We start from the raw sequence: 14,369 nt of genomic DNA on the forward strand, positions 1-14,369 counted from the left end.
GCCTTGGGTCAGCCATAGCTTCCATAGAAGCTGTCCTTGAAAGGGCAGCTGCTGTAAAAGCACTCTCAGCCCCACCTACCTCACAGGGTGTTTGTTGTGGGGGGGGGGAAGGTAGAGGAGATTGTGACCACTCTGAGACTCTGATATTCAGAGTATAGGGCGGGATATAAATCCAAAAATCTTCTAATAACTGGGGTGAGGTTGCACAGGGGGAGACTTCAAAAGAGGGAGGGAGACTTCACTGACCTTGAATAAAGGTTTGCGCACTTCAACCATTCCTTGTGCGATCCGAGACATAGCATGTGGGAAAGGTGCCAGGTCATCGTTGAGGGTGTTCAGTTCTAAGCCAAATGCTACCTGATTATATTGAGAAAAACGAGATTAGTCAAACATCTGAATACCTTTAGTAGCTGGAGAGCAGATTTATACATAAGTATCTCATTACTGGGATTGTTCTATTTCATTATCTGTGCAAATTCTGTATCATGCAAAATGGTGAAGCAAATGGTTTCTTGCAAATTGAAAATTCCACAGACAAATGGACACGCAGAAGTTAGCCCTTATTATTATGGAGGGAAGACTGCAAACATCATTTTCCAGAAGGGGGCCATCAAATGGCTTCCAGGGATTGGGGTTTGCGCTTTCTCAAGCACAGCTCCTCAGTCTTTCCAAGCTTCCCTCTCATCCACTAATATGTAGTGGAGGGGTCCCCAAACTTTTAAAGCCTGCAGGCACCTTTGGAAAGGTGGTGAGCGCAGCCTCAAAATGGCTGCCTCAGAAGGTGGAATCGTCTACAAAATGGCTGCCACAGGAAGCAGAGCCAAAATGTCAAGGACTGAGGTATGTATTAACTCTAATAACTCTTCAACAATTCAGGTAGAAGCTCTGTTTAAGAGGATGTATTTTGAAATGAACATATTCAGGCTTCAGATCTCACAGGAGTGCAGCTCCTGAACCTTTCTGATGGTTCTCCCTCTTTCTCCCTACCTACCTTGTCCATTGAATAGTAGGTGCAGCTGCATAACAATCCCTGGATTAGGAGAGCGGGCAGCCAGCCAGCCAGCCACCAGGGGCTTTGCCATGCCCCCAGTAGCCCTCATTAACTGCTGGAGAAGCCCACACCACCCTTTCTCCACTTCTTATGTGATTTTGGGTGGAAGGTGGCTTGTTGGCCTTTTGACCCACACATGAATCTCTAGCCAGCCCAAGCAGACCTCACTCACTCTGGGCTCTCCTTTCTTGCACTGGGTTGTTCTGGCTAGGAGAATATGCTAATGAGTTATGCTAATGAGCTCCACCACCTATTTTTCTATAAAATGACCACTGAACATATTGTTTTAACATATTTTCTGGCGCACACACACATTAACGCACTGAAGATCCTTGTGCTGTGGTGGCAGTAGGGTTGCCAAGTCCAATTAAAGAAAAATCTGGGGACTTTGGGGGTGGAGCCAGGAGACATTGGGGGTGGAGCCAGGAACAAGGGTGTGACAAGCATAATTGAACTCCAAGGGAGTTCTTGCCATCACATTTAAAGAGACAGCACACCTATTAAAATGCCTTTCTTCCATAGGAAATAATTAAGGATAGGGGCACCATATTTTGAGGCTCATAGAATTGGACCCTCTGGTCCAATTGTTTTGAAACTTGGGGGGTATTTTGGGGAGAGGCACTAGATGCTATACTGAAAATTTGGTGCCTCTACCTCAAAACATAGCCCCCCCCAGAGCCCCCAATACCCACGGATCAATTTCCTATTATTCCCTATGGGAATCGTTCTCCATAGGGAATAATAGAGTGCCTAGTAGACATTTCCCTCCCCCGCCCCCGCTTTCTAAAGGGGGGAGGGCCTCCAAACTAGGGAATCCCCTGCCCCCCCCCTCTCTCACACACACACTTACCAGATCTTCCTCTGGACAAATCTACTTCCTGTGAAAACGAAAGCAAAGAAAGGGAGGGGCCGTTCTCAGAAGCCCTTTCTGCTTCCAGCTTCCTGCTCAGCCTTAAAGGGGCAGACATTTTGCAAACGGCTCAGGAGCTCTACAACATGAAGCCTAAAGGTATGTTCTCCCCCCCCCCTCCACCCCCGCTTCCAGAGTTTTGAAGAGCGGGAGATGAGGCTGCGAAACCAGAAGTCTCCCGCCAGAGCGGGAGGTTTGGGAAGCCTAGGTGGCGGCTATTACTGAAGCAACTTTTTAAAAATCTCCACAGTTGTGCGCTACCTGCTATAGCATCCAAAAGACTAGTTTTACTGCTTCTTAGTTTTAAGATGATCTGTTTTAACTTGCATCTTGAGTCCTATGTAATTTTTCATATTTAACATTTTAAGACAATTGTCTGTCTTATTCCTTATTATAGCACAGATTCTATCCCTGTGTTGAAGCTTTTAAATTTCGGTATTTTAATTGGCCTGTGACTAGATAAAAAGTCTGTCTCCACAGCCAATAAGAAGATCTGCTGGGCAAAAGCCCCATCTGGACCCACCCCCTTTCTAAAAATACTTGATGGCACCACAAAAGGTGTCTGCAGGCGACATGGTGACCATGAGCACCATGTTGAGAACTCCTAATTTAGCAGCTTATGGTAGTAACCATTGCTCAAGTTCCTGGGCCAGTGTCCCTGACTACCCTAGTCTTAACAGTACCCCACAGCAGCTCTTCCGTCGTGGGAACTGAATCTGAGGCCTTCTGCATGCCAAATAGATGCTCTGCCACTGAGCCACAAATGGACCAACAGTTTTACTTGTTATGAGCAGAAGTTCATCCACTTAGTACCTTTGCAATGATGTCAAGAGTGACCCGTTTCAGCATATTCATCATATCTACTTCTGTCTCTCCATCGGCTTTCTCTTCCAACACCTTCATAAGTTCCTCTGCTTTGTCATTGAAGGTTTCCATCAAGCCAATCAGGTAACTGGACAATTTAAAAAAAATACTGCTGGGGAAGATGCTTTATGGTGAGACAAGACTGCCTTCTGTGAATAAACAGGGTGTATCCAGTAGGTCATCATACAGAGACACAATCATTGCTCTTCAGAACAGGTTTCCAGTTGACTCTCTGAGATAGCCTGGAGATTCATGCAGAAGGAGACTCTTCCAAGTACTATTTTTTTGTTGGAGGTTGTCTCTGCAGCAGGGCACCCCTCTCCTTTTAATTTCATCCCATCTATTCTAGCTTTGTGCAACTAATCTTAAAAGCCTGCAAGGAAGTAGATATTATAACCTCCACTGGGAGTTCCTTCCCCTGATCAGAATATTCCTTCTAGCATCTCAAGGCAAAAATTAGCCATGATGATGACAACGACACTTCTTTGTTTCAGCACCTCTCATCTCTGGCACTGGATAAAAGAAGTCTGAGTAGCAGGATGTCAAGGAAGTTCAGCTCCCCTTTTGAAGGTAACAGTAGACACATCCACATGCCACACTTCATAGCTGAGTTGGGAAGACATGCTGTAACCTTTTTTTCCTCTTTCTCCATTTGACCCTCTGATGGACTGTCAAGGGCTAATGCCTAACAGAGTCTGATAACCTTTGAGTGACAGGTTGTTCAAATGGAATTCTGTTGAGGGAATTGGTTAAGGAATGACATTTGGGAACTGACAGTTGTAGAAGAGCAGTTAAGCACTGACCGTGAACTGGGAAGGAGGCTAAGGGAGTGAGTGGATCAAGGAGGATCCTCATTTAAGCCAAAACAGGAAAAGAGTTTCTAGTAAAGAGAAGTGATCCCTGCCCTGTTAAGGGAGATCATTTCTAGAAAAGAGGAGTGATTCCTACTCTATGTATAAAGGATTTGGGGGACCTGGTTGTATGTTCCTGCCTTCTAAACTTTATTTGTCAGTGAAACTCAGAAACATGCTTGAGTGTTTAAGCAGAAACTAAAAAGAAGGCCTCTCTTCTCAAAGTTTTAAAGACCTTGTTGAATGGAAGAAAAACTTGTTGGCAACAAATTATCCAGTGTTTGTATGAATACAAAGTTTCTTCAGTTTTATTTCTTATTCACCTCATTCATCCTACACCTGATTCCACCTGACCTTTTATCTTCCAAGTTAAATAAAACATTTTTAAGTTTTCAAAAGCCGCTTGTGTGCCATTTCAAAAGTATAATCTAAGAAGTTGATGTTGACTCTTTCCTAAGTTCCCTAGGCAGGGCCACACACTACACAGATTTCTTTCCCTCTACAGTACCTCACTCAAGCTCCTTCCTTCAGCTAGTATCCCAAGTCTTGGATATTTTAAAGATGACTATATGAATATAATGCTTTATAGCTGATCAAACCACTGGCTTATCTAGGTCAATCTTGTCCACTATGGCAGAGAAAGGGTTTTTTTGACACCTCCTCTTTGAGATCTTGAACTTCTAAGTGTTGTACTAGGATCTGGGAGATCCAAGTTTGCATGCTACCAAAGAAGCTTGCTGGATGACTTTGGGCCAGTCACACACTCCCAGTCTAACCTACCTCACAAGGTTGTTGTGAGGATACAATGGAGGTTAGGAGAAGTACAATTTGGGTTCCTCCTGGGGAGAAAGGCAGGGCATAAATGAAGTAAGTAAATACATCGTCTGCCACTTCCATGAGACATCTGAGATTCATCTCCTGTGATTGATCTCAACATCACAGTAGTAGAGCCTTATTGTCCTACTCCTGTACTCCTTTGGCTTTCTGTTTATCAATGCTGTTATCACTACTACACCCAGAGGGAGTCCCTCTCTGCTGATTTCCGGGGCTGAACTCTCTGATGCTACAATTCAGGATCAGATCTTGGACAACATAATTTCCATTAAATCTTACAGAACTGAGTAGAAACTGATTCTGAGAAAACAGAAGAGTAATATAAATTTACTAATTCAGACTGAAATCTGAAAAAAAGGAAGAAGAAAACAATAGCCTATTTCAAGCAAGTATTTTGTCTCACCTTCGGCTGAAAGCTGGATCCATGACTTTCCGCTGCTTATGCCAGTGGTTATAGTCAAGATCTGTTACCAAGCCATTCCCTAAAAATCTGAAAAAATACAGAAAAATATAGTATCAGTAAAGATATCGTCTTCCGATCCTCTGAGTCATGGTGTGGAGGATCAGGAAGGCATTCTCAAGTTCACTCTTTCCTGCTTACTTAACAGTTTCTTTCTTCATTTCTTTGTTTCCTCTAGCCATGGTCCACCCTGAGGCACAAAGTGGGCAAACCATGGTTGAAACCATAGTTAAGTAATTTGAAACCATGAAATGCCCTGAATTTGAGGCATGAAGAACTCAGCAGAGTGAACCAGAAATGTTTTATAAAACAAATACTAGTAATAGGAGAAAAGTTACACAGTGGGGCAGAATTAACACAGGGACACTACAACCACTCAGGGAAGAAACCAGATGGGAAACATCGAAATTTCCTAATGCACCTGCCTTATTAGTTCTCATTTCTACTTCCAGTAGGCCAGACACACCCCGCTGTGGGTGAGAGACCGATTCCCTCTAAACGCAGCCTCACTGCTGCTCAGATTCAGGGAATGAACAACACCTCCCTCACTATGCAGGGCTTCATATGCTGTCAGAGCTCTGCCTTCTTGACAAAGACTGGTACCTGTTTTCCCTCCATTCCCCCCCCAGTCCAGTCCTGAAGCTTGGAAAGTGCCTGGGTAATGTAGTGCTATTGCAAAATTTACACAAGTCCTCAGGTCTTTGTGGAATAGAGGCTTCCTTAAGGCTGCTGCTTCGGCCTTAGGCCCTGGATCATGACAGCAATAAACACAAGAAATGGGATTATGTTTTCCCCCCTCTGTGCTGAATTTTTACATTCATCATGAAGTAATATAACAACAGGTATCTGCTTAACAGCATCAGAAAACATTCCTTCTCCCCCGAAAACTGACAATTTTATTCAATTGTTAATATTTTTTAAATCCCAAACATCAAGTATCATTTTAAATTAACCTACCTTACACCAAACATATTCTTAAAATCACGATATACAATGCGGTCCTTTGGGTATTGTGGCAACATCAGATACTCCTAAAGATAAATCACAGGTCAATTCACTTTCACATAAAAAAAGAAATATGTCAGGTATTATTGCCCTGGATAAAGTAAAACATTTGGAAACGATCTGACATTTAGGGAGATCTAAGCCAACCTTCCCATGTCAGAGTCCTGGATGCGGTTTCAGACTCTGGCTAGTCAGTCACCTGGTGGGATGACAGATTCCATCACACTACCTTGACTAGTACTTGGAAGGGCTAAGCTGAGAGGGTGGTTGCTAAACAGAAGCCCATCTTTCCCCTTAGACTTTAAATACCTTCATTTTGCAAACTGAGGGAGAAAGTCCATATGCAAGGAGAGGTGATAGCTAACTTTGGGGAAATTTATCCTACCCCACTTGAAGTACAGGGAGAAGAACAAAACAAAACTGAGCCAACATGCAATTTGCTGGTACACCCATCTGTAGTTTCAGTCGCAAAGTGGTGTATCACACACACTAAATAATGCACTTTCATTCCACATTCAATACACTTCCCAACTGTGTGAACTGGCAAAATCCAGTTGGAAAGTGCACTGAAAGTGGACTGAAGTGCATTATTTAGTGTGTGTGACTGCAGTGCAAAAGTTCTGAATAAGGGCTGCATTGTGAGCTGAGGCACATATCTCATAAGATACCTTTACTCCTTCAGGGCTTAATATCAGTACTGCAATTCTGTGGAAGATGTTAACACGAACAATTGGTCCGTATTCCTCAGCCCTACATTAATACAAAAAGATTGTTTTAAAAGATAGAAAAAAACCAACTCCACAACCCAGACTACAGAATAACAATGTATTCCCATTTCCCACATCGGAGGCATAGGGGACAGCTGCCTCAAAGGGCAAGTTTTGAGCATTTTGATGTACCACAAGATTACCAATTGGTCAGTTAACTTAAACCTTGTATCCCGCCCTAGATACAAGGTTCAGTTTAAGGCGGGTAGCCATGTTAGTCTGTAGTAGCAGAAAGAAGTTCAACCCCAGTAGCACCTTAGAAACCAACAAAAATTTTGTCAAAAATCTTTTGTCAAACACAAGAATGAATGAAGATCCAAGAGCTCTTATATCCAGGTCAGAAGGTGTTACCAAGAAGGGCCAACTGAATGCAAAGGTGCAATGCAAAAAAAAAAAAAAAAGGGGGGGGGAGAATAAGTTTATATGAACTTTCCATATGAAGAAAGGTTAAAACGCTTGGGGCTCTTTAGCTTGGAGAAATGTCGACTGAGGGGTGACATGATAGAGGTTTACAAGATTATGCATGGGATAGAGAAGGTAGAGAAAGAAGTACTTTTTCTCCCTTTCTCACAATACCAGAATTCATGAGTACTCAATGAAATTGCTGAGCAGTGAGGTTAGAACGGATAAAAGGAAGTACTTCTTCACTCAAAGGGTGAACACATGGAATTCACTGCCACAGGAGGTGGTGGCAGCTACAAACATAGCCAGCTTCAAGAGGGGATTGGATAAACATATGGAGCAGAGGCCCATCAGTGGCTATTAGCCACAAGGTATTGATGGAACTCTCTGTCTGGGGCAAGTGATGCTCTGTATTCTTGGTGCTTGGGAGAGGCAACGATGTGAGGGCTTCTAGCATCCTGCCCCACCGATGGACCTCCTGATATCACTTGGTTTTTTTGGCCACTGTGTGACACAGAGGCTGATTCTGCAAAGTCTCTTGCCTCGGAGCATGCTGACAAAGTATTTCGGAGTTTGAAAAGAGTTCCACACATGTTGATCCGGAATAGTGTTTTGATCTGGCTTCTGCAAAGCTTATTGCGGGTTTTCTGAATGTGTTGGACTGCATGGGCCATTGGCCTGATCCAACACGGCTTCTCTTATGTTCTTATCAGAGTTAGAAGATATACACAGAGATATACACAGACCATGAGAGGGAGGTCAGGAAGGGTTGACTCAGTACTTAGTTCTCATCACCCTTTCTTACATGTTCAGGGAAATGCTTATCGCCACTTTGGAGTCAGGCAGCGATTTTTCTCCAGGCCAATTTGGCCAGGGATCCTGGAAGGGTTTGGGGGGTTTTTTTGTTTGCTTTTTTTTTTTGCCATCTTCTGGGCATGGAGCAGGAGTCACTAAGGGTGGTGGTGGGGAGGCATTTGTGAATTTCCTGCATTGTGCAGGGGAGTGGGCTAGATGACCCTGGGGGTTCCTTCCATCGCTATGATTCTATGAGGTGGGAAGTGCAGAATGTAGGGTTGCCAAGTCCAATTCAAGAAATATCTGGGGACTTTGGGGGTGGAGCCAGGAGACTTTGGGGGGTGGAGCCAGGAGACATTGGGGATGGAGCCAGGAGCAAGGGTGTGACAAGCATAATTGAACTTCAAGGGAGTTCTGGCCATCACAATTAAAGGGACCACACATCTTTTAAATCCCTTCCCTCCATAGGAAATAATGGAGGATAGGGGCACCTTCTTTTGGGGCTCATAGAACTGGACCCTTTGGTCCAATCTTTTTGAAACTTGGGGGGTATTTTGGGGAGAGTTACTGGATGCTATGCTGCAAATCTGGTGCCTCTACCTCAAAAAACAGCCCCCCCCCAAAGCCCCAGATACCCGTGGATCAATTCTCCATTATTTCCTATGAGAATAAGTCTCGTAAGGGAATAATAAAGTTCCCTCCCCTCCCCCCATTTTCTCTCTCTCACTCACACACACGCTTAACTGTTTCTGGAGCAAGTGGGCAGCGGTGTTGGTCTGAAGCAGAACAAAGCAGAAGTCTCTGGTGCCTCCACAATGAGGTCTGGAAAGTACAGGGGCTATGCTGCTCTTTTACACACACACTCATTGTCCGAAACGAAAGCAAAACAAACGCAGGGGCTGCACTCTGACGAGGTCTGTTGTTTCTAACCCTTCCCCATGAAGTACTTCCTGCTCCAATTTACAGGCACACACACATTTTAAAACCGGACCTGTTTGCAGGTCCTGCCCAAGATCTAGAGGTACATGGTGGCTGTGGGGGGAGGAGCTTCCCTCGCCGGCCAGCTGGCTGGGGGAGGGGGGAAGCCTGTAAAACCGGAGAATCCCCCGCTGGGACCTGGGGATTGGGAAGCATAGCAGAAAGTAAACACTGTAAGAAACTGAAATGACTAAATTGAGGCTATTATGCTTTAGTTACCACATGAGAAGACAAGACTCAGTGTATAAAAGACAATACAGCTAGAAAAACTTGAAGGCAGTAGAAAAAGGCTGTTAATGATAAGACATCAAAGATTTCAGGTTTTCACGGCTGGCATCATCATTAGGGTTTGTAGAATCTTTCGGGCTCAAGTGCCGTGTTCTACTGGAGAAAGTTTTTCTGCCAGACGTTTCGTCCTCAGCTGCGGAGAACATCCTCAGTGGCATTGCAGCCGGAGCAGGCGTTCTGACCTTCTTGGCTGCTGTGCATTGAAGGTCAGAACGCCTGCTCCGGCTGCAACGCCACTGAGGATGTTCTCCGCAGCTGAGAATGAAACGTCTGGAAGAAAAACTTTCTCCAGCAGAACACGGCACTTGAGCCCGAAAGATTCTACAAACCCTAATGATAAGACAGTTTGAGGCCATAAATCAGAAGCAACCTGATAGCATGCAACATTCACAAAGAGAGAATAGGATTAGGATTATTCCTAGACCCCTAATAGTCCTGGAGGAGAGTTTCATAGTTGTGGATTTGTCAATGAATTCCAGTTCTGGAGTCTAGCATTGTAATCTTCCTTTGAAGCTTTGCTGTAGTAGAACTGTCACTGTTTGGTCAGCAATCCAATGCAAAGCTACTCTAGTCTCAGCCCATTGATTTCAATGTTTAGGATTGCACCATTAGTAAATGAACCAAATTTTGGGAGGAAAACTTTAAAATGTCCAAGTGAGGACTGAAGATGTTCAGAAAGGAATGGACTGTTGAGAGCAGGGAGTAGGTTCCACTTTGGATTGCACTGCATGACACCTGGGGGGGGGGAGATTTTGGAGGGTTGGAGTGGGATTCCCCCCCCCCACCTTCAGTTCCTTGCAGGCCTTCATCTTCTTCTTCCTATTACCAAATTGTGTGACCCCCACCTATGCCAGTTACAAAGACAACAAACCTTAGCAATCATCACTCAAGAGTGAGGTTTCTGCATTCCCAGGGAAACCCCTTGGTACAGAAGGAAAAAAATATTTTCCTCTTCACCTCCAAGTGCAAGGAAAACTCCAAAACAAGGGGAAAACACAACTGACACAATATTAAAATTAAAATGGAAGCAGCAGTGTTAAGAAGTAGAGGATGTATTTCCTTCCTGTTTTTGTTTTGTCCTTACTAAAACAGTGATAAACATATTAAAAATACTTTTGAGAACACTATTCTTATTTCTTCGCTGTTGAGTTAGGCCCCATATGTACCCCTGCAAAAGGCACACTGGGAAAAAGCAACCCCTCGTAATCATTCACCCCCAATTCTCTTTAAGTACAACTGCCAGCCTTGTTTAGCCCAGGAGTGGGCCAGAGTAAGGCCTGGAATTGTGCAGTACACACTAAAATGGAGTAGGACTGAATACAATGGTTTCTGGCAGCTTGCACAAATCTGACTTGCTATTTTGGGAGGTGGTTCTAGAGCATCTTTCATGTTAATCATTTTTCCCGCATCTAAAAACAAAAAAGGTATTTCTATCTATAGTGGAGTCCACAGAAAAGGTAAGATTCATCCTTATCCCGAAAACCCATTCTCTGGGGGTCCTCCCTTTCTAATCCTATCACTTTAATTAATTCCTACAGTTGGATAGCCTTTTCTCTTCAGCAAACAAGGATCATCAGTGGATATCTCACATTCCAAGCCACATTTCAATAGAAACATTAACAAATCCTGTTTACATTTCAAAATCCATCCCCACACATAGATGCAAATATGACAACATATTTTGTCTTTTCCTGGGAGTCCCATTCAGCCTTTCCCAACACATTGTTTTACTTCCAGCTAATCCAACCACTACATTGTTCCATGAGGTAATCACATCACCCTGCCTCAGGATACGTTTTTCTCCACAAAAACAGCACTCAAAGTTTAACCTCTGTATTGTACATTCCTGGATCCAAACCACACACCCAAGATGCTGGCCATCTTGCTCTTTTCCTGGGACCTGAGGCCTCTTCTGGATAGGTAGTTATGATTCCCCCAAACCCCTGCTATAATCCTTCTCACTTCTCAAAAGCATTGCCAGAAGTATGCAAATTATACACACCCACAGAATTATAATGGCCAATAATATAAGGCAATCCAATAAGAAAACTCCATGTAAATCATTACATCTGCCAATCAATACCCCATTCTCAGACACTTAATGAGAAACTCACATCCAAATTCCTGTATTGCCAGAAACTGAAGAGTCGAAATTTCTTGTACACTTCCTATAAAAGATCCTTGAGCTACTACAGGGATCATTGGTCTTAACTGGCATTCCTAGCTTGTTCAAACTGTTAAAAACTTACCAACGCAGAAAAAGATCATAAGCCAGTTCTTTCTTTTTATACATTCTCCAAACGACTGGCAGATGACCAAGGAAAAAGCTGCAAATTAAAAAAAAGCCTTTATATATAGACACACATACACATAGATGCATACACATATATACACACAATACACACCTTCTTTATCAAGCCTAAATTTATTTCACAGCTTTAACAACATAAATAATCACGCATAACTCAGAATTTAAAATTGTATTAATGCCTCAGTTTTCTACATATGTGAGAACACACAATTCCTAGCCATCTGAAAGGCAAGAAAAAATTAATGTTGAAAATATTACAGAAATTTTGCATCAAAGAAAGTGCTACCTGACCCAAAACAGACTCCCATAATTATAGAAAAGAGCAACAACACACAGCTACCCAGCTTCATCATAATTATAGCAGGTATGGCCTGCAGTATATTTGAATACGGAATTCAACTTTAACGTTGAAATCACTGAACTAATCAAAACTGTGTTATCATTTTATATATTACATTCACTGTGGCAGAATTGCTCAGATTTAACCAATAAACATATGCATGTAGAATGTCTGTACAGAGGCAGGGGGGGAGCTTGGGTTTTTGCTGACCAGGGTGATGCTTCACTGCACACCCCTTTATTTAACTAGTCAAATTGAGGTGCTATGGGTTATGCACTTCCACACAACTTTACAGTACCATGCTAAGCGGGTTTACTCAGAATGCAACTAATGTCTACTCGGTGGAGCTTCCTCCTGAGAAAGTGTTCTTAGGACTGCACTGTCATTGTAGAAAGCAGTTCAACACCTGTACGTCAGTAACAACATCTGGCAGTTGTATTCATGGGCATTTCAATGCCAGCTGTGCAAATCAGTTAATCATGCACAGGGGCAGCCTCCCTGGGCAACTGTCATGCAAAATCCAGCAAGTTCTGTTTCCTATGTAATTCCAGATGGATAAATTTTGAGTCCAGTGGCATCTTTAAGATCAATGTTTTATTCAAAGTATAGGCTCTTGTGCGTATGCACCCTTCTTCAGATACATTGAAATGGAAGTTACCATTGAGAGTGAGCAGCAGTTAGCGTACAACATAATGAAGATGTCTAACAGATGTAAAGACCAAATAGGAATAACGCACTTAGTTTATATGGCTATCATTTTTTGGATTTAATGGTGGGGGGAGACATGTCAAGACAATAAGTATGTCAACAATGAAGATTGATGTGTAAATGTATCCTTAATTGTGGAATCCTGAGAGTGATTAACTGAGACCCAGTTGTTGCCCTCCATCTATCCCGTCAAGCATGTTCTTTACCGTGGGATGATTGGTTGTGAAGTGTTGTGTCGCCTCCGTCGCCACACCCAAGAAATACATCCCTATCCACCATTCTAAACCACACCACATTCTACTGGGGGGTTAAATCCATGGAGGGAATTTCCTGAAGTTCCAGAATAATAAAACAAGAATAGGCTGGAAAGCGAAACTGCTGGTTTACAAGTGATTGCAACACTCCAAGCAAAAAACGAAACAGGACTTCCTCTGCAGAGGCTTCTTCATATATGTTCTGTTTCAGCTCCAACAGAGGAGTTGGGAAAGTATTGGCTACACAGAGTAAAGGGCGCCCAGGAGGATACAGTCCTTTCCAAACCATGTACGTGGTCTCTTGTCTCTTCCAGGCGATGACATCCCACCCCATCGGCATACTAACAAAACACATCCTTACAAAATGCACGCTCAGAACAATCCCTTGAGTGACGAGACTTTTCTGGGTCACACAGCGTGCCCCCTAACTTCTGACGTTGTGCGCTCGACGCAACGGAGGAGCCCTGCAGCTTTAGCGGCACCAGCAATTCCCAGGGTGCTGTGCTGGATGTGGGAAGGGGCTCTCGCAACGCAAGCTTGGGCTCCGCAGCGCCGCCAGCCTCTTACCTCGCCCTCGGGGGACCGGGGATGTGATCGGATTTCAGGTGGACGTATTTGACGTAGCAGCAATAGAGGCCGAGGGCCAGGAAGGCCGCGGCCAGCAAGAGGCGCAGCAAGCCCCAGGTCGCCTCCAGCGCTTCCATAGCGTCCAAGGGCCAGCAGGATCCCCCTGACAGCAGCAATGCCCAGGCCTCCCTTTCTCCGGCTCCAAATTGGCGTAACGCGCGGCTGGGCGGAACCAAGCGGAAGAGAGGCGGTGTGGCTTAAAGAGGCCCTGCGGGGAACGGCGAAAGTGGGCGAAATGCTAAAGAGCAAGGGCTGTCTAACCCCTAGAACAGCAGCTGCCGGGGGGGGGGGGGAGGGGGGCGCAGGAAGTCCCTGTTGATCAAGAGCAGCATAGAATACACATCAGATGTCTGAAAAATGCAAGACATGAATAGCAGATGTTTGAGAGCCGGAAGGAAAATGGGTGGGAGAGGGAGAGGTGGAAAGAAAGCAACTTTAAATGCATTCTCCAAGCCAGTCAATGGGGGCTTTGAGAGCCACAAAATATGTATTAAAGAACCACATGTGGTTCCCAAGCCACAGATTGGCCACCCCGGCTTATACTTTGAATCAAGGCACAAAGTCCCCCCACCCCCCACCACAGCAACTTCAGCAGCAGCTGCAGTCAGGTGTTGGTCTGAAGCAGCAGTACATCTTTGGATACACTGGGAAGAAGTGCTGATGATGCACTCCCAAGCTGATGCCGGTATTAAACTTTGCTGGTCTTAAAGGAGCCACTGGACTCGAACTTTGGCGGTGGCAGCAGCTGGGAGCCTGGCAAGCTGAGAAGTGGAGAGGTTGAAGGGGTGACGGATGCCCTGACAAGGAAGGTGCTCACGAGCCATCAACAGATGAAGGGGGACGGTGGCGGGTGACCTGGTTGATACATACTGAGGTGCCACTGTCCCTGATAAGGGGATTTCACTATCAGAACCTAAACCTGGA

General features: G+C 44.4%; 1 protein-coding gene across 1 annotated transcript in view; it reads right to left on the bottom strand.

Annotated features, from left to right (window-relative positions):
• Positions 1 to 13,599, bottom strand: part of LOC132589973 (cholesterol 24-hydroxylase-like) — a 29,504-nt gene extending 15,905 nt beyond the window's left edge. Inside the window, exons 1-7 of the mRNA XM_060262779.1 lie at positions 13,386 to 13,599; positions 11,455 to 11,532; positions 6,644 to 6,725; positions 5,928 to 6,001; positions 4,914 to 5,000; positions 2,775 to 2,913; positions 247 to 357 (exon numbers count right to left, since the gene is read on the bottom strand). Coding sequence (XP_060118762.1) covers positions 247 to 357; positions 2,775 to 2,913; positions 4,914 to 5,000; positions 5,928 to 6,001; positions 6,644 to 6,725; positions 11,455 to 11,532; positions 13,386 to 13,522 — 708 coding nt within the window. The 5' untranslated portion in view covers positions 13,523 to 13,599. The remainder of the gene's footprint in view (positions 1 to 246; positions 358 to 2,774; positions 2,914 to 4,913; positions 5,001 to 5,927; positions 6,002 to 6,643; positions 6,726 to 11,454; positions 11,533 to 13,385) is intronic.
• Positions 13,600 to 14,369: the final 770 nt, after the last annotated feature.

This window comes from Heteronotia binoei, chromosome 21, assembly GCF_032191835.1.
Source record: "Heteronotia binoei isolate CCM8104 ecotype False Entrance Well chromosome 21, APGP_CSIRO_Hbin_v1, whole genome shotgun sequence".
In the NCBI taxonomy this organism is placed as follows: domain Eukaryota; kingdom Metazoa; phylum Chordata; class Lepidosauria; order Squamata; family Gekkonidae; genus Heteronotia; species Heteronotia binoei.